The sequence below is a fragment of the Lissotriton helveticus genome, chromosome 6, assembly GCF_964261635.1.
Source record: "Lissotriton helveticus chromosome 6, aLisHel1.1, whole genome shotgun sequence".
Lineage (NCBI taxonomy): Eukaryota > Metazoa > Chordata > Amphibia > Caudata > Salamandridae > Lissotriton > Lissotriton helveticus.
Window position 1 is genome coordinate 438,411,963 of NC_136067.1, and position 19,130 is coordinate 438,431,092.

The 19,130-nt window shown below is 42.8% G+C and overlaps 1 protein-coding gene across 1 annotated transcript in view; it reads right to left on the reverse strand.

The window, feature by feature from the left end:
- Positions 1-19,130, reverse strand: part of TPO (thyroid peroxidase) — a 1,097,706-nt gene that overhangs the window by 872,808 nt on the left and 205,768 nt on the right. The window contains exon 4 of the mRNA XM_078646792.1: positions 8,928-9,097. Coding sequence (XP_078502918.1) covers positions 8,928-9,097 — 170 coding nt within the window. The remainder of the gene's footprint in view (positions 1-8,927; positions 9,098-19,130) is intronic.

Sequence of the window (19,130 nt, forward strand, 5' to 3'; positions counted from 1 at the left end):
ATTGATCGAGACAAGCGGCTAAAGCTCACTACGTCACGTACTTGACTTAACCACCCACATCGAGTGCCTTTCATGGCGTAAGCTAGTCACAAAACTGTATAAAGAGATAAGAAAAGACAAGATCCCCGACACAGACAGAAGTTTGGCTCGCTGGAAAAAAAGCCTAGACCCATCATATCAATGCTGGACTGGGAACACATATGCAAACTGACTGGCGCCCTCACACCTAATGGAAACCTGAGCATTATCCATTTCAAATTTGTACATCAAACTTACCACACACCCGTTAAATTACATAAGTGCGGCCTGACGGAAACCAGCGCGTGTAAGCAATGTGGTCATCTTGGGGCAGATTTTCTACATCTTACATGGGGCTGTGATAGAGTGAGAGTCTACTGGGATGTGGTTCTAAAACACACTCCCAAAATGACGGAGATTGTGCTTCACTGTAATCCAAAAATTTGTTTACTAGACCATGTGCCGCACTTGAGAGGGGCGGTGGGGAAACTTGTGCGCATCGCGCTACTGCTAGCCAAACGATGAGTGGCTACTGGGAGAGCAAACTAGCTTCAAAACCTGATCACTGATTGAAAGACATGGTATACTGTATGGACAACCTAGCACTGTATGAGGAAGAATTACCCATAACGTCAAGACCCAGAGACATTTGGCAACACCTGCGACAATATCTGAAAAGACTGACTGTTACCGACTCAGACACTGATTGATAATATTGCTCAACATATTACTGAAGATCTGTTATTGCAACTGTATATGCTAATGAACATGTTGATATTGGATGTGAGTTAGATTGCACTATTTACTCTGTTTTTGCTGCTATTTCGCAGCCATACAGGGCAGGTGAAACATGTACGTACTTGAAATGTCAATAAACAGATAAAAAAAAAAAGTACCTGTCTGTGATTATGATCAACTTAGCTGAACGAATTTGTTGAAAGTGATGGAGGCCGTCAGTTTACCTCAAACCTTGATAGATTGAATTAAACAACTATATAAAGCCATGAGTGCGCAAATATTAATGATTGGTAGTGCCTCTAGGAAGATTTCTACCTCCATGGAAACCCAGCATGGTTGTCGTTTATCGTTGCTTTTGTTCGACATGTATGTACAGCATTTTAGGGAGGATGAGGATATTGTTCCATCCTTGAGTGGTGGGTTTGTGAATAAAATCAATTTATATGCAGCTGATATTATGTTGTACACCAACAGCCTGGATAAATCCTGCTTCGAATGGAGCAGTGAATAGAAAGTTTTTAGAGCCCTATCTGATTACTCAGTTAACACCAGATGCTGAAGTACCACCTAACACAATTGCATCTGCCCGTAATTTGGGCATCAAATTTGATGACCATCTTTCTTTTAAACCCCAGGCTGTAGCTATAGCAGGCATGTGCTTTCAAATTATTAAAGCACTCAGAACGTTTTTTGACCTTCTGCCTTTATCTGCGAGAAAAACTGTCGCTGTAGCCTTAATCAACTCCAGGCTAGACTACTGTAATGGACTTTATGTCGGGGCAAATAAAATCGTCCATCATAAATTACAGATGGTCCAAAATGCGGCAGCACGTCTCGTATTACGCCTGCCTCGCAAATCATCAGCCTCAGCAGCCCTGAACACCTTACACTGGCTGCCAATAGGGAAAAGAGTCTTATTCAAACTTCTCTTAATCACCTTTAGGGCTTTCTACAAACGTGGCCCATCCTATCTTCAAAATGGGTTTAAAAGATACCATCCAGCGCGCTGTCTGAGATCTGCAAATCAAAACCTACTCACCTTGCCCCATTTCAAACTCGTCACTAAGGGTGGCAAATCCATCTTTGTACGTGGTGCCAAGGCCTGGAACAAACTCCCCCTTTCCCTACGATCTATTCCGCAAGAAGCCCTTTTCAGGAAGTCTCTGAAAACGTGGATTTTCTCTCTGCCCGACGCCTCTTGTAAGACCTTAGTGTAATGTGTGTGCAGAAACTAGGACATTCCTTTCCGTTCCCAACTGGTCCATCTGAGTTGGTGAGCGCCAAGATACTCCTTGGAGTGGAAGCTGCGCGGTATAAATGTCATTTACATTACATTACATTACAAATCAAAGACTGAGGTTAAGGCTTGGAATATGCAATGGGGGAACCCACAAATCTTACAAGGTCAGATACTTGGGAATAGAAGTGGTCTCAAGATAATTGGAGATTCCTAAAGTCAATATATAGAGTTCTTAGTGAGGTTAAAGTCCTATTGTGCAATGGGAAAATCAACACTTGACGATCTACGGGAGGGTAACCCTTGTGAATATATTCATTATAACTAAGTGAACTTCCTCTTCGATACTTCACAGTTAAAATTTGCAAAAGATTTACTAGATGAAATAGAAAGAACATTACCTTCATATATTTGGGCCTCGAAAGCTCTGACATTGGTGAAGGGGGGAGTTAGCTTTTCCAGATATACAGATGCACTGTTAGGCTTTCTATTAAAAAAAAAACTATAGGCTCCCCAAGAGAGGGAAGCAATATAGCAGTATTATTGGTTAAAAAAACAATGGCTAAACGTTTTAAAGTCATTTTTTGGTGGTATGGTGTAAGATGAGGAGTCTGCTAGGCATCAATTGCTATTCAGATTGTGCTTCCATTTGGAAGTTGCCAGAGACCCAGGCTTTCTAGGTTATATACTTAGTCTAACAATTTTGGGGGCTGGAATAAATCACTGGGATCAGTTAAGAGACGGTTCCAACCTTATTCCTTGGTAGGCTAGAAGGCAATGGACTAGTGCTGAGATATCTAGATTACAGTACTGCCAGATAAAAACATATTGGGAGAACCAGCAGTGGTGGGGAATGGAACCACGGACATTTGAGGAAAGAATGCAGGACTCCAGCCCGCTTGCTCAAGAAGTTGCAGTTTGTTATTGGAGACTGGTGAATGTTGATGAACTGAACAAGAAGATTCTAAGGCATTCATGGGAAGGATACTTGTCAACGGTAGAGCAGAAACTCTGGTATCTTGGTTCTTCTCTATGCTAGTGTAACATTTGTTACATAATGTTTATTGCAAGAAGAGAGATTTCTTTTAAGTGGCTATCATGTACTCCTCCTACAGCTAATGAGCCTCTGTAGATAAAATATACAAATTGGATTAAACGAGTCCCCCAGTTAAAGTTCTGTAGACTGAGTATTTGGTTTTGAGAGAACACTTGTCCAATGATTAACCTGGAGAAGATGGTACAGCTTTGGCAGGGATAGGACCTTCCAGGTGGCATCCAGCAAACATATCTTCACATGAAGGAGCACCAGGATGGAATTTATGTCTGATAATAAATGAGGAAAAACAAAACAAAAGGGAAATAAATGTATTGCACGGTCTGCTACGCTGATCTTGAAAATATTTGATTATTTCATTAGTGCCCTTCAGAATATATTTATTTTAAAATGTTACTGTAAAGTGCATCAAGAGCCCTCATGTAAAAAAAGAAAAAGGGAGGAAAGCCACTGAATACTCCAGTAGGACGTTTGGCCTACTTGCATGCTTCACTTGCTTACTTGCTCCATTTAATGTAATTATCTTGTGATCCATCATGTTAAAAATTCACCAGCTGACACTGGAGGCTTCGGTGGCAAGCAGACTGATGTACTGTGTGAGGTAGAGTTTCATGAAAATCTTTAATTTTCTCGGTGCATGACTCTCTAGAAAGGTTGGTGAATATGGGGTGCAGTCTTTAAAACAGTGGGCTGTTGTGATGAGTTCTCAGGTTTTATGTGTGAAATGTTTATTGGGTCCAGGAGTTCCTTTCATCAGTTTTAATGTGATTGTCTAAGATGGTAAGAGTGTAAAGTGGCATGGAAAAATCTTGAATGACTTAAGTGTGGCTAGAACACTTAGCACAGAGAACTTGATGGACTGTGCATTGGATGTTGCAGCCTATGGTGAAGATGACACCTAAGAAGTGTGTGGATTTGGTTGCGAGTTTTGCCTCTGTGATGAAGAGTGCATTCAGGTTGTTTATGTGATGATGTGTCCAATGTTGGAGCATTGAGACCTGTAGGATTTACATATTGATCACCATGTTTTGGAGGTTCTATGATTGGTATATGCCAGCACGAAAGAGTGGTGTGAATAGTTTTCTTGCTCCTTGCTGCATAGATGTAGTGTGAGTGTTTTGGTGGCCTGCATGTGAGTGTGGTTATGATGTGTGACACATTAAACACATAGGGCGCCATTAGGATCCGCCTGCCACCCTAGCGGTGCTGGGACAGGCTGCCAAACGTGCAGAGCTTACTCACCACTGATTAGGATGTGACCGTCACCCCTTGCGGTTGCATTCCGCTATCTTGACATTGTGGCGGGTGCTGCTGTAAGCAGCACCCGCCGCAATGCCAAAGGGCATGTTGTGCATTGCCATACAATGTGGCAGGCACCCTGCAGTGCCTGCCACCTTGTGCATGGCAATGTAGGGGGTTACCATAGGTACCACCCAAGTGCAGCCCCTCACCCCCCTGGGGCCTGCAACGGGCCCCCAAAGCAATTCCCGCCAGCCTTTCCATGGTGGCATCGGGATTACGATGTCGGTTTCCAAAAAGCTTTCCATGTCGGGCTTTCTGACATGGAAAGCTTTTTAGAAAGCGGATTTGGGGGTCCACCCTGCTACCTCTGGTTGTGGGCCAAGGGGGCACCTATCCCCCCCCGTTGATCCCTGCACCGTGTAGCAGGCACCATGAAGTGCCTGCCAAGCAGTGGAGAAATGAACAGATCCTCCCATTTCTCTCTCGGAGCTTCTGCTACAGCTAGTTTATGGCTACAGCACAAGCTGCAATACACAAATGGGAGTATGTGACCGCACCATGTGCAGTTGCATTGTAATGCTGCGGTCAGGGCCGCAGACCGGAGATCAGTCGGTCCTGATTCCTCAACGGTGTTGGGCCTGACATCATAATTAGTCCTTGATGACAACACAGAGTGGGAGCTAGAATTCAGATTATGGCGATCTAACTGATCTGGATTTTAGTGGTCAACACTACCATATTGTCTCTTATTTCCCCCACTCAAAGTGTAGTGCAGTGGCAGCCACTGTCCTTCTTTGAAATATAAAAACAGTTAAAAAGACTAATTGCAGCAGGAACATCCGCAGTTCGCGCCACACTCCACCGCATGTGGAACTCTTTGGAGTTTTTCGGTCTCTACGCTTAGCTGTACTCCGTGAACTCTGCCCAGGCTTAGCTGCCACCCTATTAATCTGTTGGCTCATGGTAAGTTTGCCATCCAACTAGATTCATATGTTCTTTACGACTGGTACAGGGCAGGGGGGCATAGTTGTGAACCACATATCGAGACTTGAGAGAGACTGGAGTTAAGTGCCTTTACAGTCTGGTTGTCCTTAGCTAACAGAGATACCACAATGTGTGTATCATCCACATACGAAAAAAGGCATTCAGACAAAATACAGAAAATTAAATATCGAGATACATAAATATTGAGTTTGAAATATCTTGATACAGAAATATCATGTGCATCAATATTGTAAACAAATAAATCAAATTCAAGGTAAATAATATCGATTTAAAAAATATCTAAATTGTTAATAATGTGTACACAACTATCTATGTCGTTAATACCGATGCTAAAAATATCTATGTTGTTAATATCTGTTTACAAAAATACTGTTGTTAATAATACTGTTTTTATTCAAATTTGGTTTATTTTACTATATATTTATAGAAATAGTACATTTTTAGTTTTTGATAAATTTTATTTAGTAGTTGTTTTGTCATTTTTAGTACCATAGCAAGTTGAGGGGTTTATAGGAGTACAGGGTAGGGAGTAAATTGATAATGAATTATGTAAATTGTGGAATATTTAATTTTTGGTGTGGGTTGGGGTTTTTGTATGGGTAAAAGGTGTGCAGGAGAAGTATTTTTATAATGAATGTTAATTTATAATAATTGCCTAATCAATAATTATTTCATAAATTGTGTAATTATGACTTTTTAAGTTATGTGTGTTGTTGGATTTGCAAGGGTAAAGGGTGGGAAGTTAAATACATCCAGTTAATTTATTATTAGTAATTAATATTAATTGTTTATTTGATATGTAATTCAATATAAATATTTTACAATTAGTTATGTACTATTAATTAGTTAAAGTGGTAATTAATTATGTAAAATGTGTAAATATTATCATTCTAAAAATATATTTTAGGTGTGTGTTCTGTAGTTTGTAGCACTATAGGGTAGTAAGTTATTTAAATATTAACACATTTAAAAAGGGTTAATTGTTTAAAAAAAATTATGTTATATATTGCGTAATGCATTAAAGTTTTGTGCCTCCTAATTGTAAATGACATATTTATTGGTTGTTTTTATTTCGGGAATATAGTTTGCAATTTTATTTCTAATAATAATATTTGTATTAATCTATAATATGTATTAAACATTGTGCTAACTATTTAAAAAATATTATACATAATTGTTACATTTAAATCTTCATATTTTTGTTATTTAATATAGTTTTAAATATAATATTTTCTTGAAGTGAAGTTGTCTGTCTCTAATGTTTCACAGAGTGCAGTGGGAATGGTACATTTTACCCCTCCGCAATCCAACACTTTTCTTACTGTTGCACTGACTGAAGTGGGAATAGTAAATTGTACCCCTCTGCAATTTAACATTTTCCCAGCTGTTGCACTGACTCCAGTGGGAATAGTAAATTTTACCCTTTTGCATTCCAACACTTTCCCTACTGCTGTACTGTTTAATTTCTTTAATTAAATATATGTAATTAAACATATATATTTTAATATATATGTGTGTTTTATTTTTATAAATGTGTATAGTAGTTATGTACATTTTAAAATGAATTAACTATATTTAATTTCTATTATATTACTGTTACATTTTAATATATGTAATGCTTATTATTTATACTCATATATATAGTCACTGAAAAAAACCATAGGTTTCAGGCATGTTATATTTAGAAATTCGGTTTTAAAAAGCCTTAGAAATTCACTGAATAAACCATATGTTTCTGGGACGTTCTAGTTAGTTGGACATTTCACTCTTACAAAACCATAGAAATTACGCCGTTATAGTTAGCTCAGCTAACTATAACTCAGGCCCCCACAATGCACTGCTGATGACGTCACATATTACATCATTCATTACATGGTCAGTGACATCTCTAACCACTATATGGTTTTTTCAGTGGACCAAAGAGCCCACAACACACATTGAAAAAGGAAAGTGCCTGAATGGATTGATTTTGTGCAGGAAGGATCCCTTCCTGCACTAAATCAATCATCCCCGCAATGCAGACACCCTTGCACCATAGTGCAAAGGTGCCTGTGTTGGCACACGGCAGCCCTTTGTGCGCCGGAGAAAAGGACAGGAATGCGCCGTATCATATAGATTCAGCGCAATTCTGCCCTCTCCTTTTGCTGTAGGGCAGTGCAGCAGGGAGGACTGCGGCACTGCCCTACGGCAAAAGCCCATAAATAAGGCCCTGGGTTTTTTTCAACAGAGGAGTGGTCAAGGCCATTTTCCAGGCTTTACTAACAATGCCCTCCAAGAGTGATGAGCTCAGAAGTTGGGTCAGCTGCTTCAAAGCAGGATGGGACAGCCTGCCACCACCACCAGGGGACAATGATCCAATAAAGATCCTGATTTAATAAATTTCAGGGTAGCCCTAAAAGCATGACACATCCAAGGGCTGCACCCATTAAAGGAGGCGTATGTACAGCTGACCTGACTTGCTGCCGAAAGATAACCTATATATCGGCATTGGGGTCGTGAGAGGTGATAGTTGGTTCTATGCTGAGAGGGACAGAGAAAGCTTTGATTACATAAAAAAAAAACATTTTAGGGAAGTTTTGAGTTGCCTTAATTTTACTTGCCGTTTTATAATTTCCCTTGTACTCCTTACTATAAAAAAAATTTTTTATTTGTACAATGTCTCATTCTACCATGCGGCAGGGGGAAGCATTCTATTAAGCTTTTTCTTGGAGACAGGAATTAAACTATCCAATGAGGACCTGAGCCAAGAGTCTTTAAGGAAGTGTTGCCACTACTGAATCCAGCAATAACGGGGGATTAGCTTCTAGAAAGGTATTTCAAAGAGGGGCATCCAATTATGCCCAGTTCCAGCCAGAAGATGCCCAGTGGTTCTCGAGACTCTGTAAACTGTTTCCTAGAGAGAGTGAGACAGGAACTGCAGATGCACACAGAGTGTTTCCTAAGTAATCGGTGATTGACATTTTCTTCTATTATTAAGGACAGTGGTGACCTTTGGATGAAACACTGATGTACTCCCAGCAAAACTAGCCTAAGGGCATGGACCCACACTCCCTCTAGCAGATGGCGTTCTCTCAAAACCTTTCTTGTTTTCTGTGAGCTACTCATGAGATAAGTTTGATATAAACCGACACATTGTGAAAATAAATTAGATGATTATTTTGTGACATAGCAGCATGTAAGAATATTGCTTTTTTTACATTGCATTCAATACAGATATGCGGTCTGAATAGGAAATTAGGAATGCGCCAACATATATTAGTTTTGAAAACGTGTGAATTGACTGGCAGGCATAGAATTACTTTAGAATGATTCTGGTGGGCTCCGCGTCCAACAACGTATGACACGCCGGTCATACAAATGAGCAGTGCAAATCAGTGAATAACCACAGATCCGAATGAGAGATGGTTCAAAAGCAGCTGTATATTAATACTGCATCGCAGCCTTCAAGTATCTATTTGAAAGCCAGCGCCGCCCTAAAATATGAAAGAATGTGCAATGATTTATGACTTTCTGTCCTTTGCTTTCAATGCTGTCATCCATCTATTAAGGTGCAGTATTAGAAAAACGAGAATACAGAAATAAGAAAGAACTGAAGAAGAAACGGATGTATATTTTTACTTTTTATATATTTACCAAAGACATGTCCAGATCGTCTGTTTTCGAAGATGGCTCCGTCTCTCATCAATTGCGTTGTAATTTCCATTATTTCAGCTGCCCTGGATGCTTCCCAGCTCTCTGGTTGGGGTCGCTTTAAGAAAGCCATGAACTGAGCTGGAGAACACTCTGTCTTGGTTTTAGCATTCCTTTAAGAAACAAAAAGTAAGCTGCAACTGAGCTATTTTTGACGAAATGTATCACATCCACAATTTATTTCCAGGAAAATGCACAGCAGCGTTATAATACGAGTCAGGCCAAGTCCCTATAGATAGTGAAGCATCTATAAGTATCTCAAAAAGATATGTTATCTCTTTCTAATAACATACCTTTTTGTCATTTAAAAACAAAATGACGTTGGGACGCCGCCTAACGATCAATGAGTGGACTCAGAGTGTACGGTCATTTTTATTTGCGAACATGTTTTGTACCTTTGAGAATGGTTTGATTACTTACCGGAGTTCTTATTTACACTTGATCCAAATCATTCTTGTCACAGTTCTTCCACCATGAGGGTAGTGCACCGCTGGAGGCAGGCAACTCTGTCACCTCGCTTTTAAAACTGAGGAGCAAGATTTAAATAGATCTACTCCTTCGTCCATAATTCCATCAGTTATTTAGAATAGAGCATTACTCAAAGGTGGGGTGCTGCAATAATGTTCAGAGTGGGGTGCGGCTAATAAGATTACATCATTGAAGTCGTAGAGATCGTGAATTTCACAAAGCCACAATCCATTCATCTGCAGAGTAGGGTGTGGTGTAGCACACTTTCTTTTGAAATAGGCCACAGAATTTGCAATGACATGAGGTTTTACTGAAAATATAATAGTGCACAAATGATAATGTATTTTAGCGTTGAACAAAATACTGATCATTTTCAACTCATCAAGTAAAGAGTCCTGATTAGTTTTAAATCCTTTGTATGTCACGATTTAGAGTTACAAAAAATGTGCTCCATTAGTGCTTTGCTGTGTGAGGTTATATTTTAAAATATCTTTACAGGTTATTTCCAGGTTGTAGCATCCTACCCAGCCCGGGCACTCTCCAATGAGTAAGCAACACACGGAGAGTAGATATACATGTCTTTATTTTTCAGTGTGTAAGCAAGAACTCAAGGTTCTAAATCTGAATTCACTTCATTGCCTTCCACCGCTTAGGTCACAGGTCTACGCAGTTCAGCAGGAACCAAAAGAGTTCCATCTTTCATTATTTACATGACACTACACAGGTACTTTCATTTTTTGTGTGTTAGGAAAAATTGAGAACCTGCGGCCTTTCCTTTCACATTCACGGTACCCAAGATAGATTGTCAGATAGTTCACTAGACAAAATCCTCTAACTTTTCAGAGAAAGAAAAGTAAACACCAATCTCTATGTAAACAGAATAAGGAGCAATTCGTCAGAGGACCTAGCCTGGGAACTCACGTCTGCCTTTTGTCCATGAACCCACAGAAAATGTGACAAGATAAAAACATAATTTAAAGCCATTGTTATTGCTAATTTACCTATTGAGCTCCAACATGGTTATTTTGGGGGTGTTGCAACTGCATATTTAGGCATTTCTGCAGATTCACATTCCGTAAAGAACTATGCACTAGAAGCTGCAATAATCCAGCTATACTGTAGGTCCTTAATTTGCTTTTTAGTGGACTTTTTGCATGGCTAACATTCAACCACATTATGCATAATGTAAATGTGCAGAAACACAGTTGATGTTTATAGGTGGTACATAACGTACACTGCACGAGTTAACTACTTTTAGGACTGTTTGATAAATAGGTAAGCAAATATCTAGTAGTAGATAGTCACTGTGGTAAATAAGTAAGAATCTGGTAAATGACTTTCTTATTTTCTTACGTTTTTCTTTCCGTTTGGGGTAATGAAACTGGGCATAGTCATCAGGTGTGGGTGTAAAGATGTATTTAGAGATTGTGCAACCCTTGGACCTGTTTTGAGGAAGAGTGAATGGGGTTTTGTCTTTGGATTATGCTATTGCACAAATGATTTCCCCATGGAAAAAGATTTCCTTTACATACCCTTAAGGTATGACCCTCCCTGTCTTATACTCCCTTTCCTTTACGATTTCTACCTTTTTTGCTATTTTTCATTTGGGGGATGGAGGGACAACCTGAAAAATGTTTGTGAAAATCCACTTCCACGTTTGGGGTGGTCACTGAATGCTTCCAGGGACACACACCCCACTCTAATTCTCACTTTCGAAAACCCTGCTTAAACTTACAACATTACACCATAATTATGGATTCTAAACAGTTGGTGATGCACTTTGTGCTTTGAAGATTCTACTAACTTCATTTCATAAGCCATCATATGCCTCCAGTGATTAGCAACAAAACCAATGCTCAAGTGTACGGGTTTCTTGATTGGACAGCTACCTCGCAGACCTACTGGTTCTGTATAGGTGGACCAAGCACCTATGGGCGGGCACTCACACCATACAAGCCACTTTGCAAGTGGTAAGACACATATTTGGTGGCAGAACACTCAATTGAAAATACTACATCGTTTGAAATTATCTTTGTACCCTTTGATTGGACAATACATTTATAAACTTTAACAATCCCTTGAACAATATATTTTTGAAAGATTTTGGTTTGAAACATAACTGATGACCATAATTCTATACCTTTGTTCCCTGTAAGTCTCCTCTTAGCTCTCTGAAGTGAGTTTTGAGTTGCACTATCTCTACAAAAGTAATTCGTTATAGAAAATGAAATAAGTCAAGTAAATTCTGTGACTCCGGATGCTGAATTTCACATGTGTTTTTGTGGACATAGCCTTCACGTAAGTGCTCAGGAATGTGTATATAAAATAATTCAGAGTGAGTGCCTAGGGAGACGTGTAGAGTTTCATATATTATCAAACTTATCAGGATTTATTCAGCAGCACTATGAGCACCATACAAAGAAGCAGAACTGCATCAGACGCCGTCCCATTCTGTTACAGAGTAAACAAGATTGGGAATGGTCCACCTGCCACCCTTTTACACTATATGTTTTAAAGCCGTTTCATCTAGTTATAGGGTTGGAAGCTGATTGCATTGCTAGATTGCAACCAAGGGACCAAGTTGGCAAGCAGAAGCATGGCGGGGTTTCCCAATGCCAACGGAATCTCGCCTTTCCTCTTCTCCTTATTTGGCTGTAGGGGAATCCAGTAACTAACAGGGGCCTGCTAGATCGCACACACCCCATCTCTATATTACTTGTGGGACAGGGATGACGGAAGGAGAGATACATACACCATGTGCCTCTAAATGAGGCTCTTGCTTGTTTGATAGATTCTTTGATAAAGAATGCAGTGTACATGTTATGTTGTTCTGAGGTTTTTGATCGCTATTTTCTGAAGGTTGCCGGTGGAGTTGCAGTACTCTTCAAAGGACCCCAGTGATCAAAACACCCACAAGAAAGAGCTCAAAGAGGATTGAAAGTCAATGACTCTGGAATACTTAGGGAAGCAGCCGAGGATGAAAGTGAGGGCCTCCCATTCTTTATTAGGATAGTTTGAACATTACAGGTTTACCGGAGTCCACGCAGACTGGAAACATGGAGACCTTCGTTGAACACCTCCTAAAGTCCCTGCTGGGCGATTCTGCTTTTTCTGTCATGTTTGTGGTCGAACAAGCTCACCGATCTCTCGCCCCGAGGCCAAAACTGGGAGCACCGCCCAGGCCTATCATAGCCAAACTGCACAACTACAGGGACCGCGATGTTGCACTGCGACTAGCAAGGGAGAGACAGCCGTTGCAATAAGAGGGCTCGACCCTTTCGCTGTTCCCGGACTTCACTGCCAGAGGACAAGGAGGCGCGGCGTCAGTTCCAACCGATGAAAAGACAGCTACGAGAAATGGGCGCGGACTACGTGATGCTCTACCCGGCAAAGTTGAGAATAAACAGGCAGGGGAAATCCATGATATTTACGGACCCTAAGGCACTGCAGAGAGCTTTGATAGACTGGCGGAAGGAGAGTCGCTACTCCCTGGGACAGTCGCCTGAAACTGCGGGAGGCTCTTTGGATGAACAGGACTAGATGTGACACTTACAGATAAGCGACATCTTCTAATTTTGCAATCCATGAGGGACGGGGAGGGGGGGGATGCTGAGGTGGGACTGTGTTGCGGGCGGTGGGGTTCCTTGGCCCATCTGGAGGGTTTCATTCTCCAGCAGAAAGGATTGTCTAGCTGTGGTGTGCACATGGACGTTCGGTGCAATTTGTATCTAGAAAGGTTGAGCTCGAAGGAGGGGTTTTGCCTTGGGGGGGTTGTCTGAGGGGGGTTTGAAAGGTTTTGGGGTTTGCCGGGAGGGTTCTGGGTGAGGAGGGTAGCTAAGCTGGGGAGGAGGGTTGCTCGCGGCCTAGTTGGGATGGGCAGGCGTGGGTGGGAGCGGGTGGAGGGACTGGGGGAGTTGTTATGTATCGTTTTCATGCTGTGTAATTTGTTTTTTGCTACTGGGCAAGTTTGCTGGGTCACCTCATATGTTTTGGGCACAACACAGTGTTGAGATGCATATACAGGCACGTACTATGGAACAGGGACTCAGACCGCCGTAGCCAAGACGGACACTCCTGGGGATAACCCTGACACACTGACGCTACTAACCTGGAATGTCCGGGGGTTTAACGACCACAGAAAGGTTTGCAAGGTATTGCAATGGTTTGCGCGGCGTGGTGTACACATCACACTATTGCAGGAGACGCACCTACACCCTGACAGCCCAATTCTCCGGTACAGAGGCTTGGTGGGGAACTCTCATGCCGCTTGGTTTACATCACACGCCAGGGGGGTGCTCAAGTGGGTCAACCCGAAGACACATATCAAGATGACGCCTTTAGCGACTGACGGCGACGGACAATATACCATCACGCGGTGTTGTGGGAAAGGCATGGATGTCTGTGTGGTGAATACCTATGGCCCCAATTACGACATCCCATGACTTCTACACAGACTTAGGGGCAAAGGATGAGAAGTACTCAAAAGGTGACATGCTTTGGTGGGGTGACTTTAATATGACTAGACAACCACACCTAGATAGATCGGACGGTCCCGACTGCCGCCCCTCGCCTCGGCCAGAGCACTAGAATCTCAAATGGTTCGCTTAGATGTGCGTGACCTATGGAGACATTTGAACCCTACGCAAGGAGGTTACACACACTACTCGGCCCCACACAACATACACACCCAGATAGATTACTGGTTAGCTACGACACACCTTAACCGAATGGTGCACGCCTGCTCTGTTTTACCGCGTACATATTCAGACCACTCCCCTATACTGTTGACGCTGGTGGTCCCAGCGAAGCGCATCCCACCATTCGCTTGGCGCTTTCCTCCGTACTCGCTGCTAGACGCCTCCTTTAAGGAGGAGCTGGCGGTGTCCATTGAGACATTTTTTGAAGCCAACGTGGGCTCCGTAGACTCATTTCAGACTGTCTGGGAGGCGTTCAAGGTGTACGTTAGCGGGATCACCATTTTGAAAAATGCGGGAGTTCTAAAATCGATCAGGGGAAGGCTGCGTACTTTGGAATCCAAACTGGAGGAGCTGGAGCAAAAACAGGTCTACGATGGCAGTGAGGCACTAGCTCAGGAGATAGCCAGCACGCTACGCGAATACAATGAGGAGGCTGACTCTGAGATAAAGCATCTGGGAAAATACGCAACTGCTAGGGTGTATGGGGAGGGGGAGCGCCCTGGCGCGGTTCTGGCGCAGCTGGCTAAGCGCCGACGGGACAGAACGTTGATCCCAGTTATGAGGTCCTCTACAACTGAGGAGCTGCTCCCTGATGAGCAAGTAGCGGAGCGTTTTTGGGAGTATTATACGAAACTGTACGCTTCGCGAAGCCCTGTACCAGAGGAGCGTATACTAGATTACCTAACCCACATTAAGCTCCCTTGGCTGTCTAACGTGGAACGAGAGTTCCTTGCACGACCGATAGAGCGGGCAGAAATATATTGTGCATTATCAGCGATGTGAGCTGTTGGCGCACCGGGCAGTGACGGCCTATCTGCGGTCTTTTACAAGGCCTATTCGGATTTATTGGTACCACATCTCCTCTCCCTCTGCGAGGACATGGCGGACACTGGTACCATGCTGCCTACTCTACGTGAAGCTATCTTAGTGGCGATTCTTAAACCTGATAAAGACCCGGGAGACTGTGCCTCCTACCGTCCTTTATAACGGCTCAACGTCGATGCGAAGATATTTGCGAAATTAATCGCCAATCGCCTTGCCCCCATGGTGGCCTCGCTGGTGGCCCCAGAACAGGCCGGCTTTGTACTGAACTGAAACCTTACGTACAATCTCCGGACGATCTTCACGGCGTTCCAACACACACGCCCTGAGGTCCCCGCAGTGGCGGTCTTTCTTGACATGGAGAAGGCCTTCGACTCCATCGAGTGGCCTTTCCTTCACCATGTTCTGAGTCGCATGGGGGTGGGTGAGCTGTTTCTGCAGTTACTGGCTATGTTGTACACCCACCCGTCTGCCCGCATACGCATAGGTTCTCTCACCACGGACCCTATACAGATTAGCAGAGGCACGAGGCAGGGATGCCCCCTCTCCCCTATATTATACGCACTGGTTGCTGAAACTTTGGCCTGCGCCTTGCGTGAATATCATGGCCACAGAGGGATACGCTTCCCCACCTATAATTTGATCATATCTACGTACGCTGATGACACTCTTCTTTATGTTAGGGACCCGGAGGTGCACCTGCCGGCTCTACTCCGAGAGGTGGTCTTGTTCAGCTCGCTATCGGGGATACATGTTAACTGGAAGAAGTCCCTTATGTTTCCGCTTACTCCTGCCACGCGGCCCTTTCAGCCAGACTATACTATTCAGTGGTCCACGGACGCAGTTCGGTACCTGGGGATCCGTCTCCACACCGACTCGAAAGTGGTCCTACGTGAGAATTATGAGGTGGCTGTCTCGAAGCTGGAGGAGGATGTTGAGAGATGGATAGCTCTCCCAATATCGCTCATGGGACGACTCTCCCTACTGAAAATGGTCGTTCTCCCGCGCTTTTTGTTTTTATTCAGCAACATACCTATGGTTCTATCACAGCACTTTTTCCAGTGGATACAATCATCATTGTTGCGGCTGGCTTGGGCCGGGAAGCAGCACCGTGTAGCATGGAAAATATTAGTGCGTCCATACGAGGTGAGAGGGCTGGGAGCCACACAATGTGTGAGTGCGTCACAATGTGCCTACGCTTACCAATGGATTCACGGACCAGTGAACATTCCACATATACGTATCGAGTCAATAGTGGCAGACCCGACACCCTTGCCGGCACTGTTATCCAGACCGCCGGATCGCAGAACAGGTCTCCTTGCGTCTTTAAACATTGTCACGCACGCCTGGCAACACATGATGGATATTCAGGCGTGTAGCCTCCTATACGCCCCTAATGCTCCTGTGGATTGGTGCGCGTGGTTGCCACCATGTAGGGACAAAGGAGTAGTGGAGGCTCTGAAGGGGCTGCGGATCAATACTATGGGAGACCTTTTTTATGGGGGGTCCGCTCGGAGTTGGAGTGAAATCGAGACGGAGGACGGGACGCACTCACTTCTAGCTCACTTCCAGTTCCACAGAATGCGGCTCGCTCTTAGGGGCCTACTGGGGGAGGATATGGAGGAACCTGCGATAGTGACAGCTTTTGACTATATCGTCAATGCTAAGGCCCCTTCTAAACTAATCACCAATCTATATCGCATTGCCCACTCTGAGAGGACAGCGGAATATACCATCCCAAGATTGGTGTGGCAGGCTGACTTCAGAATTGAACTGGGGGAGGAGATGTGGCAGTATTGCTGCACGAGTACGAGGAGAATATCTCCGAATGGCCGACACAGGCTGCAGCACTTTAAATATCTCAACAGGGTGTACTACACCCCTGATAGACTACATAGATATGGCCTACGTGATGATGCTAAGTGTGAGAGATGTGGGGTTTTACTAGCCGATTTCATATATGTCGCTTGGTCTTGCCCGGATGTCCTCTCCTTTTGGAACTCAGTGTACCGTGAAGTCAACGAGATCACGCACTTTGCTCCCGACCCCCTGTTAGCCATACTGGGATACTCCAAGCCCCTTCGCCCCATGTATAAAAGACTGGTTGATATGGCTTTCCTTATTGCCAAACGGTGTATTGCACATACCTGGATGCGGGCCCGGTCCCCACATTAGCACAGTGGACTATGGAATTGACTTTTTGCTGCACACAGACGGAACTGAATAGCAACTTGCTCCCACCGCGCAATAGGCCTAAGAACTACTGGTCCCTGTTCACTGATAGACGCCGCACAGGTGACTATGAGACGGATGAGGACAACTCTCCCCCACTGACTGGCACTGCTCTTACTGCAATAGCTGAAAACGCTATGTAAACTGTTCAACATTGATTGTTCCGGGGTGGGTAGGGGAGTAATGGCCCTTGGCGATGTGTCCCACTGGTGCCCCCGTAAAGTGCTAGGGCGAATGGTGATATATCTACAGAGTCTGGGTCACTGGATATAAGATATCCCAACCTGTAGCATGTTGTATAGCAATGTGTCATTACATTATATGTGTACTTTTGATATTGTTTCTTATAAGCTCAAGCCCTGTTTTCTTTTTCTGTTATTCATGAGGACTCTCATGGACCATGCTGATTGCCCATGTTCTCTTTCTTTTTGTTCTTTTTGTAATTTTCTTTTACAAATGCCAATAAAATAAAAAAAAATTAAAAAAAGGATAGCTTGAATCCTGAACACCTGGAAGTAGACTGATATTGTTCCGCCCTGCATTGGAACAATATTTTGTCATGAGTATCGGATTCCAGATATGAAGGGAACGCTCAAAATATTATAATGCCGGAACAGGGTTTTTGTTTAGTACATCAAGCAAGCTTAGGTCATATGATTGCTGGTTCTCTTTGGATCACATGTAAATAAATACAGTACCTTAAATTATAAACCTGGGAAAGCATTTTAATAAAAACAAGAAAATAGTATAGTTTATAATACATGTGCAGAATTAACGTGTACACTTTGATGAAAAAATAAAGTGTGTATAAATGCAAAAATTGTAGCAAGCATCCAGATTATTTGTACTAGACCTCAAGTGGCTAAATAAAAAAAAATGCTAAATGTGCATAAAATGTTTATTTCTTGATCTTTCCATGAACATGGTCTGAGTATTATATGAGATAAAGCTACCACCTAGTCCCACACAGTACGAAGCATTACATTTTTGGGTGAAAACAGCACATGCTAAGACAGAAATACCAGAGTAAAACTAGGAGAGCCGTGTGTAAATATTCAGAAGCATATGGAATGAGGAGCAATAGAGACAGAGGAAAGCTATAATTGAAGAGACTAGAAAGTATCCAGCTATTACTACTGAAAACGTTGAAAAAAATATGGGAAACGTTGAGGAGGAGGATGCAAAGAATTCAGCTTCCAGAAGAGATTCAGGGATGACATTTTGGATGCATTGTTACCCTCGTATCCACCACCTTTTGTAGCCTTTCCAACCAATGCTGAGGGTTCTTCAACATCTAATGTAACAGTGGCCTCAGCCCCTGTTGACCCAACTATGAATTACGTTGACAGACCATTACAGATTACCCAGCCTATTATTCAACCTGTTATATCAAATACGGTGCCTGCACAAGTTGAAAAGGTTCCTACAGTGATGCCTCCAGTGAATGCTGCTTCAAATATAACTTTACAAGCACCTATCACTACGTTAGTTTCAGAACAGCCATTAGCGATTTGCACAGCAACTACTCCGATTAATGTCCAAAATGCAGTAGTTCAAGCAGCTTTTGGAGGTGCACCTGTGACAGAGTTTATTCCGACATCACAGAATTCCCAAATTGTTGCTGCCTGGACCCCACCTCAAACAGTCCCATCATTGGGAGAATGGAGAACAAATCTCTTTACGACATCAGTAACACAGGGTTAGACTAACTAATTGGAAAATTGGATCTTTACTCCATGGTTTGAAGAAATGGCAGAGAATCAACAGTCAGAAAAGCATGTTAGCACTACACAGCAGACAGAGAAGGAGAGACCATTGATTGTTCCAAGATTAAAAATAGAGCTATAAGAAGTAATTAGAGGATGTTTAGCATGTGAATTAGTATCAAGAAAAAGAGCTGATATATTTGAGTAAAAGAATTACTCAA